This window comes from Rousettus aegyptiacus, unplaced genomic scaffold (assembly GCF_014176215.1).
Source record: "Rousettus aegyptiacus isolate mRouAeg1 unplaced genomic scaffold, mRouAeg1.p scaffold_m13_p_15, whole genome shotgun sequence".
Lineage (NCBI taxonomy): Eukaryota > Metazoa > Chordata > Mammalia > Chiroptera > Pteropodidae > Rousettus > Rousettus aegyptiacus.
In genome coordinates, this window is record NW_023416290.1 from 10756079 (window position 1) to 10771368 (window position 15290).

Genomic DNA, 15290 nt, shown 5'->3' on the forward strand with positions numbered 1-15290 from the left:
GTTTCCCCTTGGTATCCAATCTTCTATACTTCAGTGGAGAAACTTGAGAAGCATTAATAGAATATTCAAAATAACTCTGGGGTTGAAGAGTAAGAATGTCCCTTTAAGTGTTTTCAGTTTTTGGTGATTACAAATAAAGCCACTATAAACATTTGCAATCCTACTAGCAACATAAGAAAGTTATATTTGCTCAGCATCTTCATCTTCACCAACATTGTATGCCTTTTTCCCTCCTCATTTTAAGAGCTATGCAGTAGTATCTCATTGCGGTTTTAATTTGCATTTCTCTAATGACTAATGATGTGGAGCATGTTTTCATGCGGCTTATTTGCCATTTGTATATCTTTTTTGGTGAAGTCTCTGTTCTAATCGTTTGCCTGTTTTTGCTTTTTTTCTTTATTATTAAGTTTTGAGGGTTCTGTATATACTCTGAATAAAAATGTATTAGTTTTACTAAAAATAGCTCAAATCTCAGACATTGATATATTTGAGTATGTGTATTCAAATGACTGTGAACCATTTTAACTCCACACTGTCTTTTTATAATTACCTAAATTTGCAATGTTATCTTTCTGAAGAATTGTTTATCTCTAAAATGAAGGGTAGTTTACTTTCAAAATCTAAAATACCTGCCTTCAATCTCTAAAAAGATACTTTATGTGAAACTGAGCCTAAAATATAGCAGAAACTCTACTTCCGGTTAGGATACTAAGTAGGCAGGATATTCTGACCCAGGAGTAAATAAGAAAAGTTTTCAAATGACATTACTTTCTAAATTATTTTTACAGTGAATCAGCCACATAGTAAGAAATGATTTAAATCCTGTCTACCTACCCAGAAGCCATACCTTGAGAACAAGGAACTATTAAAAGGCAGCTGTTTTGTTTTCATAGTGCATACAAGCTCTGCTAAGTCACATTTGCACCTGCGTCTCTGATTTGCAAAAGTTGATGCGTAAAATTTCAAAATAGCAAAATGTAAGTCTGTTAAAATATTAGCGTGTGGTTCACTGCTCTATGCAGTAGAGCATGTTACCTTGAAAATCTGGATCCTGTATCATTTCTAATGGTTCATGTAATCTACTGTAACTTGAATTGAGAAGTTCGTAGTTATTAGATTTGATACCTCTGAAGTATCTGCAACTGCTAAAAGCTCCTCCGGTGCAGTTTCCCCTCTCTCTGTCTCTCCTAGGAAGGAAGGTCACTTTCTAGAGTTGACTACAATCCTCATTTACCTGGGCGAAATTCCCAGTCAGCTCCTGCATCAGGGCTCCTTGCCGGAGCACGTCAGTTACTTCCCGCAGAGCGAGTCAGGATAGGAGCTTAAGCATTTGAACACCAGCCGCAGACCTGGATTATTTCCCTTTTCCGTTCTAAGCTCGTCTCCAGCTAAGAACTTTTCACCTGTTACACTCCTGCTTGTTCTTGATATTCAGTTTCCTGCCACAGAGTCTTCGCTACTCCGGTAGTTACGATGTCTGGGCAAAAATAGCTCACATTTTTGCTTAAACAATAACGGCCGCCCAAATTTGATGGTTAGATTTGTCTCCGCAGACAGCGCCTCCCAACTAGTGAGGCGGGGTACACCCGACGAGCGAGGAGCTGTGGCCGAGATGAGCATGTAAGGCCGTGCTCCAGGAGACTGCCCAGTCGCTCCCGGGCACGGCCCGCGAAGCCCCGGGAAGTTTGGATTCCGGTCGCCGCTTCCGGACGCGCCTTGCGCGAGGCTGGAACTCATTTTCCCAGCAGGCCCCGCGCGGCCCTCGGCGCCCCGCCCCCTCGCAGTGCGCGGCTCCGCGCGCTCCGGGGCCTGTCACAGTCGGACCCGCGGGCCCCGCCTGCGGCCCCACCCCCTGTCTCCCAGCTCCTTCCCGGACTCCCGCGAGTTCCAGTCCCGGCTTCCATCTCCCCAGCCCCGCCCCCGGCCGCGCGCGCTCTCTCCGCCCCGCCCCCGGCCCCCCGCGTGCGGCCGCCACAGCCAATGAGGTTCGGGGCCGCGTGCGCAGATTCAAACGGCGGCTCTTGAGGGAGGCTAGGCGCGAGATTCGGCGGTGCGGACAAAACCTGCAGGAGTCCGCGATCCCTGCAGAGTTGCTCGCTGCGGGGAGAGGGCGGGGGTCGGCGCCCGCGGCGAGGAAGCTGAGAGGCGGCGGGAGGGGCCGGCCGAGGGCGGGAGCGCGCCTGCTGACATGTTGAGGGCATCCCGGGCCGGGCCGGGCCGGGGCTAGGAGCAGCGCTGCGAACCGGGGGCGGGTCGCGGTCCGCCCCGCTGTCCCTCTGTCCAGCCCTGCCGGGAACTTGCGTTTCGCTTCGGTCGCCTCGTAGAGGGAACGAGAGAAGCGGCGGGAGGGTCGGGGAGTAGGAGCTTTCGCCTGAGGCTGGAGGAGGCTGAACTGCGTCCCCGCCTAGCCCGCGCCTATGCGGTACTTGAAGGATGGCGAAGAGGTCGCGCAGGTGGGTGACATTCCTTCCTCCCAGGCCGGTCGCCACGGTCTCAGCTCACATTCTCTTTCCTTTCCCACTGCTTCCCCGCGGGGCCTTCCCCGGCCGGGGCAGAGGTTTTCTTTCCCGCTGCTCCACAGCCAACTCGGTCTGGCTGGCCGGAGCGCAGCCGTGACGTGCGCAGAGTTGGGGACCAGTATGTTTAAGACGCAGAAAGTGAGTAACATGCCCAGGTTGCTCCTTCGAATTGATTCTCCCCATAATCTCTCGCAGTCACTTCTTAGTGGGAGTGTCTTGCCAGGTAAGTCTGTGAGCTTTGGCGAATACGCTACGCAGAGAAAAGTGGTAGAGTTCTGCCTGAGTGACTTGAAAATGGTGTTCAGAGGGACTCATTTTTTCTGAATTACTGTACCAGTTAAAATAGAAACTCCGTGATAAATCTGGGCGGGGACACCTCTGCCTTCCTTGCTGCCTGAAAGCTACGGGAAATCTACTGAGGAATAGCCGAAAGAGGACCCTTTCCGTGTTTTCTGTAATTACCATACTCATGTTCTCAGCTTTGTGTATGTTTCCAATATCTTCTATTGGGAAGGTGTCACACTGTTACTACTAGTAGCTTGATCTTAAAATGAAACAGTGTGTTTGATTCACTTAATAATTTGAGTATCATGTTTGGTTTTGATTGTTACCTAAGTGTTGCACAGAGGTGGGGCATATTTTTTGTTGGAAAACTTGCTGGGATGAATTTATGCATCTTGATTTTTATTTATATGTCACTATAGTAGCTACTCAAAAAACTGGGTTGTCTTTTAATTGTTATTAATAAAACTGAAAAGATATTTGGCACAATTTCCAAATGGTTTTATTTCTAGATCCACAGCCTCAAAGTCTTAACTAAAAATGTATATAAGTTGAAATTTAGTGTCAGGACTTATCAATTGCAGATTTCTGTTAAAATTGGCAATAATACATGTAATATTTGTCACTTTATTCATTTATTAAGCATCTCTTGTATATGTTTGTGCAGAAAGCATAAAATGTATTTAAGTCTTTGTTAGCTTATTATTTTGTAGCAACTCCAATGTAGGTCAGGGCTTGAGGTGCAACAAATGTACATGCACACACATAAACCCACATCTCTAGAACAGGATTTTCAGCCTTGTCACTATTAATATTTTGGATCACATAATTCTTTGTAGTGGGGGGCTGTCTTGTGCTTTGTAGGATGGTTAGTAGCATCCCTGGCCTCTACACAGGAGATGCCAGTAACACCCCATTTCACCTACTCCTGACAATCAAAGATATCTCCAAACATTACCAAATGTCTGTTGGGGGGTGTAAAAATACCCAGGTGAGAATCATTGCTCTGGAATGTCAAGGACCCAGTTAATCTCTCAAACTTTAGAAAAGATAGATATTAAAAGCTCCTATAATTATAGTTATTGAGGTACTGGTTTAGGCCTTTCCTTTTGAATATACAAAATGTTTAAAATAAACTTCATTAAGTAACGTGGTGACTGTTTTTGGCATTATGTACTTACCAGTATTAATGTTAATCTTATTCAAAATAGTTTCTTGGTTAATGCTGTCATCAGTATTTAGTTATGGTTAGACATGAATGCTTGAATGTCCGAACCTGCCTTCTCCAATTGTTTTTCTGTCTGTTTCATAGTTTGTGTATATTTCATAATAATAGACTAAAAAAGAAGAATTGATTTAATTATCAATTTGTATAAGTTTTCTTTTATTGACAATACTTTGAGCTTGGAGATCTAAACATTAACTGTACTATTGACTTTTATTCCTGTTCACTATATAAATTATTTGAAACAGAATGATTTAAAGAGTCAAGTCTGGAGTAATTAAACTTAGCAGAGTGAAGTTACACTTCCTATGGCAGTATTCAGGTAGAGGAGTGGTGAGAAATTATCATCTCTGAATGGTGTATTTCTTAGGATCTTCATCCTTGAATGTTTTACATCCTAAATCATATTTCTCATATATGTAAATGTGACTTATTTATCATAGACGGTAATAAAATGTGAAATGTTTTGAAGGAGGAAATAATCTATTGGGCAAAGTCTAGTCTCTTTTGGCTAAATATCTTAATATTAAATATGAACCTTAATTTATAATGGAAGGATAAAGGAAATAATTCAGTCACTAGGATCTCCACTAGACAACCATTTAACTATTTGAGTGAAAATTATACTTTGCTGTATAAAAGTTTTGCATAAGACTCTAGGCTTAAATTCTGTAATACACTTTTTCTATATGATCTGAAAAAAAGTAAAACTTATCTCAGGTGTGAAACAGCCGAAGAACGTTGGCTTTTTTGATCTTTAAGATCTTATTTACATAAGGGAAAGGGCTCATTTAGTGTTGTGACTTTTGTTTTAGATCCCACTGGGAGTTTTAATGACATAATTTTCAGGCAGTACCAAAATTGACATATCTGTTATTAACATGTATTTGATTATTAAATATATATGTATTAAGTAATTAATTTTAGTTTTGAAAGCCAGTTCTACTTTTAAAAATAAACTTTAAAAATGTCATTTAGAAGCCAAAAGTCTATTTCAGTAGTAAGATTAGATATTTACACTTGAGATGACCTGTAACTACACTAAACTGAAAAGATAGAAGCCAGCTCTTGAATTGGAAGATGTTTCTCAGTGGGGAATGTGTGTGTAGGAAGTAATTTTACTATGTTGTCTCTAGCAAATGGCTGATATGGGTGAAAGAATACTGAAATATGAGAACTAATTTTTTAAATCATCTTTGCCATTAACTAGCAATATTGTTTTGGGAAAGCAAGTAAATTCTGCATCCCAGTTTTTCATCTGTTATTATAAGGAGTTTGGGTCTTATGGTCTGTAAGGTAACTTATAATTTAATATCTATCCTATTTTGAACCCTTTTATAATAATCTTTTCTCATTTAAAAATATATACAGACTAATGGACAAAAATAGAAATGTCCTCACATTGTTTTTGTTTATAGGTAGCTATATAAAACTCTATTTCAGTATTATTATTAATAATGGTCAAATGAAGTCAAATTTGTCTCACTATAATATGCTAGGTTGCAGTCCAGAGTTGGAAAAAATATTCAAGTATGCAGTACATCATATTAACCACTGGGTGGCCTGATTTCACTATATTAAATTAACCTGGTAAATTTTCATACCTTGAATTTGATTGGACTTTAAAACATGCAGTTATCATGTCAAGACAGTATAATTAAGATGTATTTTTTTTTATTATGATAAAATTTTAGACTTGATGCAGTTTGATTTATATTATCAAGTTGAAGTTATTTTATTAGAGCAGATTTTATAAAACTACTGATTTTTTTCCAATTTCAAACCAGTAGTTCCTTCTCAAATAAAAATAAATTTTAAAAAAATTATCAAATTTCACTTTGACTGCCTCATTTTACTCTTTAGGTTATATTAATTGGTGCAGTTTAAAATAGAACTTCTGTTTTAATATGTTGTGTGAATAGTTTGTGTATTATTTCACAGGCAAAAGATAACTGTCACATCCTATTAGCTTACACCTCAGTGTGAAGTTACTCTTAACCATTTTCCTTGCATAATGAGTCATAGTATTTGTGTGCGTGTGTTAGTGATTCATTTTGCTGTTTTATAATCACCCTAATCATTTTGTTCATTCATAATCTACAAAACCCTTTCATTTGAATATAGTACTTAGGTAATGTATTGACAATTATAGCATAAATATTTTTTTGACTTAAAAAATAAAACTGATAATGATTCTAGAAACCAAGTCCTGGATGGAGATTCAGAGACCAACAAAAGTTCTCCTCTATTGTTGCTTTGTGACAGTAGAAATAATTTCACCTATTTTTGCTGTCTTCTAGATTAGTCACCCTAAGCTAGAAATGGTTTATTTACCTACACAATAGGAAGTTGATTTTAATATGTATTACGATCATTGATTGCTACAATACAGAAATGCTAAAAGATAATATAAACAGAAGAGTGAGCAGATTATTAAGCAGTGGGACTTTTTCATTGTTAATGGTGAAAGTGGAATATTGGTGACGATTTTTTGTGAGATTTTATCCTTTCCCTTTTTTCTTGGCAAATTGTAGGCATTCTCAGGCATTTTTCTATTGTAGCTAGTGATGTTGATAAGTTTAACAGTTATTTAAAAATCACATCATCCTTTCAACAATCGCTTAAGTAATATAGAAATAACTACTAAAACTAAGAAGCAGCTAGTTAGATAGACTCTAGGAAAGTCCCAGTGTGTATACAATTCTAAGAATTCTGCTTTAATCCTTTCTCACACTCACCCACTCAAAAAACCCAGCTTCCTGAACACTGACAGGCTGTTAAACTCTGCCTGAAGTTGATGACCATACTGATGCAAAACAGAGAATGAAACCTAATGTAGAAATAGAAATTTCTCAGTGACCAAATATGTGGTTAAAAAATAAGGGAGAATTTTAAAATGAACAAGCTTTCAGGAAAATTACCCCTTGGAAACTAGTAATATTTTTGGACTCATATCCTTACTTAAAATATTTTGATAAGAACCTAAAGGTGGATTTTGTACAGATTAGGTATGAGGTAGATATTTTTTTAATACTCGAGATTTAATGAGCAAGTCCCCAAATTAAAAATTGTTTTACTCTATAAATAACCTAATTTTAAAAAGCAGTCTCAAAATGCTGTTGTGGAAGCTGTTATATCTGAGGGGAGGGAGGAAGATGGAAACCTGTGAAAAGTACAACTGTTTGGAGTGGCAGGAAGTGGTCAGGTTGCTGGGAACAGTTTCAGGAAAGGTTAGGGAACATTAGATACCCCAAAGAACCCTTTCTGCTATACTGAACATTTTTTTAATGTTTGTTTCAGCAGGTTCTGCTTCTTACAGTCTACCACTTGGATGTACATTGGATTTTGAAAGTCCTTTTTAACAAATGGGAATGCCTTTCACCTCCTCCTAAAGGTATTTTCATTTGTTAAAAAGTGTTTTCTCGTGTCCACTTTAGATCAGCTGTCTTAAGGGAGGTGAGGTAGTTTTGGAATATAAAGTACTTGGAGGAGGTGAAAGTAAGTACATTCATTAATTTTACACATACACATTTGAATGGTAGTTACTGTGCTTGGTGCTGAGGGGTGAACATATTAGACATGGTCTTTGAACTCTGGAGCTTACTATTTGGTTGGGAAGGATAGTAGGTGTGATGAGCATTAAGAAGGAAGGGTAGATGCCCTAAGTACATACAAATTGGACAGAAAGGTTCAGTATGGTGTTTTATATGATTATAACCGCCTTAGAAATTTTTGAAGACGTTATCCAGACCCATCTTCAGTTTAACAATCAGGTTATATTTCTGATATCTGAAAATGGCTGCAAACAGCAGGTATTTTCTTTAATTAAACCTGTGTTTTTATTTTTGGCATAGTTTAATAAAAAGAAAAAGCGGTGTGTATGGAAGTAGGACTGGCAGATTATTATTACAAATAGACATTGGTTTGAGGGAGAAAGCATTTGGGTATTAGAGCGTGTTGAACCAAAGAAGCAGTTAGATAAATATAGGTAGGGGAGTAAGGGATCTTGGTGTCTTGCTTGGTCAGATATGATGAATTTTGGTCCTATGAAATTGACAAATCAAGGGAAATGAGAAGTTCCTGCAAAGGATTATAGATACGAAATCTAGACTTTCATTTTTCTGTTTTGTAAGACTGAAACTGCATATAAATATTAGGAACTACCTACATGTTCTTAAGTATGTTATAGTAAAATTTAGTCATTGAACTTTTGCTATTTGACATCAAAATGAATTTTTGGAAAAGAGTTGACTCTAGTAAAGCAAAAATAATTTTGAATGTTGTTAGGCAATTAGCCTATGCACATAATAATGTGTGTGTGTGTGCACGCGTGCACGCGTGCACACACACACACACATTTTTTTTTTAGGTGAAGCAACCGTTGATTGACCTCACAGAGTGCAAGGACCTTGTCAGCTTACAACCCCTTATTTTTTTATTTTTTACGCCTACAGCACCTAGTCTTCCTAGGCAGTCTCCCATCTAAGTACTAACCAGGCCTAACTGTGCTTAGTTTCCGAGATCAGACGGGATCAGGCTTGTTCAAGGTAGCACGGCCATAGACTGCACATAATAATGTTGAGTCACCTCTCTACGCCACGTGCTTTATGTGCTGCTTATACGTTTTTCCATTATCCTTAAAGCAGCATTATAAGGTAGGTGATATTTTCACTTTATAAATAGGTAAACTAAAGCTCTGAAAGGTTAATATGTTCACAGATACAAAATGAGTAATTAAGTTAGAACTAGAACCTTGTTCTGATTTCAAAAGGTACTTGAGTTTCATCTTTAATATAGTCTAGCTTCTTGGTATCCTCTTTCCTATTTTTCCAGTATGGTAAACATAGTGGTTAAATAGTGGGTTTTAGAGTTCAGCCATGCTATACTTGGTGTAACTGTGGGCAAGAAGTTACTTTTCTAAGTCAGTTTCCTATTCTGCAAAATGGAAATAATAATAATATTTCCTTTGTAGGGTTGTTGTAGGGTTTTAGGAGAGAAATTTTATAGACTGCCACAATGTCTAGTACTTAGAAAGTTTAAATAAATACTCGCTCCTCTTATTTTCAGATGCTCATGACTTTATTTAGTCCTCTGGCTACTTAAAATGGCTTTAATTATTCTCCATGTGCTAGTGGTTGCCAAAACTGTGTGTCTACCCTAGATTTCTTACCTGAGCAGAAGATCTATGTGCTCAGTTGCCTTCTAGATATAACTATAAAATACACACCAAATTTTGAAGACTAGTAATAAAAAAGGAATGTAAAATATTTGATGATTATGTTGATTATGTGTTGAAATTATAATTTTTCAAATATATTGGGTTAAATAATATTAAAATTTTACCTGTTTCCTTTTTTTTGTGTGGCTTGCATTATATTTCTTTGGACAGTACTGTTCTATATATACACACCTGTATATTTCTCAAGTGCATTGAAATCAGTACAAAACTGCTTATTCTCCCCATTCTCTTCTCTCTCCCAAAGTTCTGGTTCTCCTTCTCTATTCTTTATCTCAGTGAATAGTTCTATTTATTCTCCCAAAGCCAGAAATTTTGGAATCAACCTTGATTATAACTTCTCCCATGTCTCTCATATCCATCAGTTGTAGTCTTTTTGTTCTTACCTGTTTAGTATTTCTCAATTGCATGTACTTCTTCCTATTGTCACTATTATTACCTGAAAAAAGTCAGTTCTTTTATGTTTTTTTGATTTTTGCGACATTTAGATCTCTCTTATTCAATAATATAAAAAATGGAATTCTACTTTTATTTTCTTATAGTACTATTATGGTTTCATTTTAAAAATGTAAAATATTGCTTCATCTGAATTTTTAAATTTTGAAGTAGAACCGAGCTTTATTTTAAAAAAAAAATAGCTATTCAGTGTCTTACTATTTATTGAAAAGTCCATCTTTACCCCACTGATTTGATATGTTACTGTTATAATTTACCAAATTCCCATATGGGTTTTGTTTTTTTCTCAATGTCTTATTCTATTTCATTGATTTATATATCAAGTCTTGTGCCAGTGCTATTCTGTTTTATTGTTTCTCTACAGCATATTTTGATATTAATTTAGGGAGAATGAATATCTATTTCTTTTTGTATCCAAGAATGTAATCTGGATGTTTTCTATTTGTTCAAGTCTTCTGTGTCTAAAAATAGTGTTTTATTGCCTACTATACTTTGATCTTGTTCTTATAAGTTATTTCTACATATTTTAATTTTTTTGTTGTTGGTATTATTAATGAGTCATTTATTCCATTGTGTATTTTCACTGCTGTTTTGTATTTTACCATTACCATTGTCAGGCCCTGATAATTTCTTTCGTAGATTATTGTAAACGCCTACTAATTGGTCTTTCTTCCTCCATTTCTGTGCACTCTTGCCAGTGATTTATCTGAAACATAAAATATTTATTTTTTACTCTCTTAAAGTCCTTTAACTCTTTAGGATAAAAGTCAAAAGAATAAAGGCCAAACTGCTTAGCATGATACAAAGGTTATCACTTGGACCCTGGCGGCATATCCACCCTCATCTCTCTAGTGTCAGTAAGAACTATAGCTGTCAACAGCATGTCTCCTAAATATTTTTATGCTTTAACTAATATGATTGGATGTTCTTCAATCTGAGTGGCTTTGGTCATTTGTGTATATGTAGGTTCAACTATTGAATTTACAAATTTAAATAAAATTCTTGGTTTCACAATTGTGTGGGGTTTTTTTTAGTGAGGATGAGGATGATGACCTTCAGTATGCTGATCATGATTATGAAGTACCACAACAAAAAGGGTTGAAGAAACTCTGGAACAGAGTAAAATGGACAAGAGATGAGGTGATTATCTGATAAGATTTACTAATTTCATATTTGTATTATTAGTATTATAAATATGAAACATTTAAACACAAAACATGAGAAAAGTTATCTGTTGACTAACTTGCACATTATTTTTCTTCAACAAGAGACATGAATAGTGTATTGATGTTGAGACTGACAAACAGTATAGTAAATGGGAGAAGTTGTATTATAGGGGCTTCAATCCTAAAAATGGCCACCAGATAAGACATGAAAGAATTGGAGAGTTATCTATATTCAGGGCTAAAGGAATAGGGTGGGGTATAGCTTTTTAATCATACTTGTTTTAATAGGATGATAAGTTAAAGAAGTTGGTTGAACAACATGGAACTGATGATTGGACTTTAATTGCTAGTCATCTTCAAGTAAGTAAAACATTTCTGTATGTAATGGATGATTTAGGTCACTGGGTTTAACTTGCTGTTTTTAAAAAATGTCTCTACATTATTTTAGATTTAGATTTACTCCTAAAAACATTTCTACTTCTGGTCCTCCTATAGTTATCAATGGTTTAGAAAGTCTGATTTTCTAGTAATTAGTTTATCCAGAGGCCTAGAAAGATTACTAATCTAAAACAAACAATATAAAGTTTGGGTAGGGCTTTATAAATATTTTCTGATAAATGTTAAAACATCTTGAAAGAAGTTAAATATATTGAAATATTTGATAGCTAATCAATAAAATCAGAAAAGGCTCTGTTGAAAAGTTTGTCATAAAATGCTTACCTTATAAAGTGTTAATTCTTTTTTTAAAAATTATACTTAACTGTTCACCATACTAATATTCATATTCTATTAGCATGTGATTTTTACAAAATATGTTCATATATACTGTTATTTGTCCCTTACTATACTGTGGGTAGTGAGGCAAAATACTCATACTTGAATTTCTGTATTAACTACTTTGGGTTTCAGAAACCATGTTACGTATGTTCTTTCTAAATTGTCATGCCTTTCAACATAACCTGAAAATTGGGACCAAATAATGAAAAGAGCATAAGTTTTGGAGTCAGTTTGAATTGTGTCCAAATGTCAGCTCTGTTTGGTTTTAGAAAAATTTTAACCTCTTTGTTCTTCAACTTTCTTATCTATACTAACACCCATTTTCGTAGTATTTTTTGAGAATTAGGGCACATAGGATGTTTGGCACAGTTCCTGACATTTCGCAGATGTTCAATAAATGGATGCTAAATTAGAAAAGTTATTTACATTAGCTGTATCAGTTTAATTTAAGAGATATAACAGCAAATTAGTTTATCTAGAGACCTAAACAGAGAAATACTTTAAGAACATACAGAATCAACCTGATTATTTTGAAAAAAGTGATAACCTTAAAATAGATCAGCATTGATGTATAAAAGTCATAAATGAAGAAGCTCAATTTGAATAAAAATAATTTGAAGTTCATTAGGCACAAAGATAGGACTATTGGTAAACAAAGTATTTGTATCTATCCTTTAATATCTTTCTAAATTATTTGTAACCCTGTATATGAATTAATGTCTTTGTAAACTGTGAGTCATTAATGAAAAGTTACTATTATTGATGTTATCATCGTCATTGTAATACATCGGAGTTACTAGATCACGAATTGACTAAAATAAGGCTTCATTTATTAATCATTTTTGGAGTTTGAGATGTTTCTACATAAAGTTTTCCTATTCTGGTAAATTCATGTTTCTTTTAAGCTTCGACAGTTAAATAATTTAACTGATATTTAATACACATTTTCTGTATAGTTGTGTTTAGCTTTTTCTTGATAATTTGTGGGTCATCATTTGTAACCATCCTTTAAATACCATGCAATAGTCTAGTAATGCCTTTAGGGTTTTTTGTAGAGTGATGTATTACTATATTATATGAATCTAGACTGTTGTGCTGTTTGAGTTCTTTTATTTGCTTTGTATAGTTTTCTATTTATTTCCTTTTATTTCTCAACCTTATAGACATTTTTTATGGGCAGTATTTGTGTTATAGCTGGCTATTTTATAGGGCACAACACGGAGACAGATACTTTAACTTCAAATATATCTTGTTTTTATTTGTATTCTAAGCCCTGCCAACAACTTTAATAAAAAAAAAAAAGAATTGGGTCACAGACATGTAAAATAAATATTACATTTTTAAAGAGTGCTGTTGAATGCATTATTCTTGAAGATTTCATTCTTAAGGTTGTGAGCCATAAGTTGGGGCTGACTTGCTTTCTGGAAGACAATTGTTCAATAACAAAATCATCTAAATTCTTTTAGAATCGTTCTGATTTTCAGTGCCAGCATCGATGGCAGAAAGTTTTAAATCCAGAATTGATAAAAGGTCCCTGGACTAAAGAAGAAGATCAGAGGGTAAAATGTTCATCATATTCTTTTTTATTTTCACTGTGTAGGTGGATTAGTTTTTTTTCTTCCTAGCGCATTGTTTTGGAAGATAAAGTATATGTTGAAAGCACTATGATTTTGTTTTCTGGGTGCTGCTTGCATAAGAATTGAAAGTTGAGTGTCTTGAAATGTAGCTTACAATGAATTAAATCAAACCACATCGTATAGCTTTTTCTTTCTGAGAGTTTGGTTTGCAGATGGAAAAAGTACTATTAGTTTAGTCACCTTGTTTAGAGTTTAGGTTAGCAACATTTAGGGTATAGTCTCTTTTTGAAAATTGAGTAAGCATTTTAAAAACAATTTAATTTTTATTTTATCTGATAACATATCTAAGGAAGTCATTCTTGACATTACCCCTTAACCTATAATAAGCCCCCAAATGAGGTAGGTATCAGAACATCATGTTTCTGAAGGGTCGGGTGATTTAAAAATCAAGATAATATTTTGTGTTATAAAAGTCTGAGAAGAATGGAAGAGTTTCTATTGTCCATTTAGAATTGCCCTTTCGTTCATGTCCCTTATGGCATAAAACTTGTTAATATAGTTGTGGAATTAGGGTATTCTTGTTGTCACTCAAAAAAGAAGTTACTTCATTAAGTTGAAAACCGATTTGATTTACTCGATGACTAATGATAAGTTTTAAAATGTGTGACCTATATCTTTTTTACTTTGAGAAAGGAAGAAATGAAAAGACAGTAACTGTAGATCCTTCCTGCTTCCAAACTGATTTATTCAGCTTTCAGCTGAAGCTTTTTTTTTTTTTTTTAGGATATAAGAAATAAAAAATGCCTAAGTCTCAATATTTTTACTGTTATTTTAAATTAATTTTATATGAAAACAGGTTAACTTACAAGTCACTTTAATTAGCACCTTGTAATTTAGAAAAGTTCGAGATCAATTTTTGAACTTGGTAAATACTGAAATAGTATTTATTGGTAAAATTGTTTTTTTAAGTTGTAGTTGTGGCTTGAATTTAATGCATTAAAAAAGTAGTTTTAATGTCTGTCAGGTTAATGCTTTTTTAAACTTTGTTTTTCTGTTTCTTAGGTTATTGAATTAGTTCAGAAGTATGGGCCAAAAAGATGGTCTTTAATTGCAAAACATTTAAAAGGAAGAATAGGCAAGCAGTGTAGAGAAAGATGGCATAATCATCTGAATCCAGAGGTAAAGAAATCTTCCTGGACAGAAGAGGAGGACAGGATCATTTATGAAGCACATAAACGGTTGGGAAATCGTTGGGCAGAAATTGCCAAACTACTTCCTGGAAGGTGCTTATAGAAATGTATATACATTTTTCTGTACTTAAACTTGACCTTTATTATGTTACTATTAAATATCTTTGCAACCACTCCAAGACTTTAATTTTATTTATAATGAAAATTTACACTGTATATTATAAGTGACCCTTTGGGACTATTTGCAATATATTCTGTGGTAAGAGATATACTTACTTTTTTAATGAAATATTTTATAATAGTAAGTTGTACAATAAAATGATAGACCTGTGGATTATGAAAATTTACTGCCTCCCAAAATTATGTTTACATATTAGTGCCAGCCAGGGAGACCTTCTTTATACAAACTCTGTTGGAATGGAATTTAAATCAGAGGTTTCTTCTGTACTAGATTCTATGCCTAAGTCCAGAGAATAACAAATACACCAGCTGAAATAACTGCTATGGAAGCATATTAGAGAAAATTCAATTCTTAATTAATTATGGTATGATTCCGATCCTGGGAGTAGTGTATATAGCCATGTGGCTAAAATACAGAATTTCCCTCAGGGATGTGCTGTAGATACTATATGTTGCACTAGTTCAAATGTTTTCTAATAGTACAGTAGACCAACAACCTTGGGGAAAATCCATATACCTCACTTAGAAGATACACATTGTTTTTATTGTTGCAATCTATCTGTATAGTACTTCATAGTTTACAAAATGCTTTTACATACATTCTTAATTAACTTTATATGCAGAGCAAACATCGCTGTCTTCATAGATAAGAAAATTAAAGCACAGTGTTGTTTTTTATCCC

At 35.1% G+C, this 15290-nt stretch overlaps 1 protein-coding gene and 1 pseudogene across 6 annotated transcripts in view; one reads left to right on the forward strand and one right to left on the reverse strand.

The window, feature by feature from the left end:
- The first annotated feature begins 2024 nt into the window (after positions 1-2024).
- Positions 2025-15290, forward strand: part of MYBL1 (MYB proto-oncogene like 1) — a 31790-nt gene continuing 18524 nt past the window's right edge. For 3 of the 6 annotated variants that reach the window (XR_001597884.2, XM_016152913.2, XM_016152916.2), the window contains exons 1-5: positions 2026-2453; positions 10753-10858; positions 11173-11244; positions 13128-13220; positions 14301-14521. Coding sequence is in view for 5 of the 6 variants with exons in the window: in XM_016152913.2 (XP_016008399.2) it covers positions 2434-2453; positions 10753-10858; positions 11173-11244; positions 13128-13220; positions 14301-14521 (512 nt within the window). In the remaining variant the exon portion in view is untranslated. Of the gene's footprint in view, positions 2454-10752; positions 10859-11172; positions 11245-13127; positions 13221-14300; positions 14522-15290 lie in introns of all 6 variants that reach the window. The other 3 variants (XM_036232810.1, XM_036232811.1, XM_016152914.2) reach the window with 2 other exon arrangements.
- Positions 8472-8590, reverse strand: LOC118612187 (annotated as a pseudogene).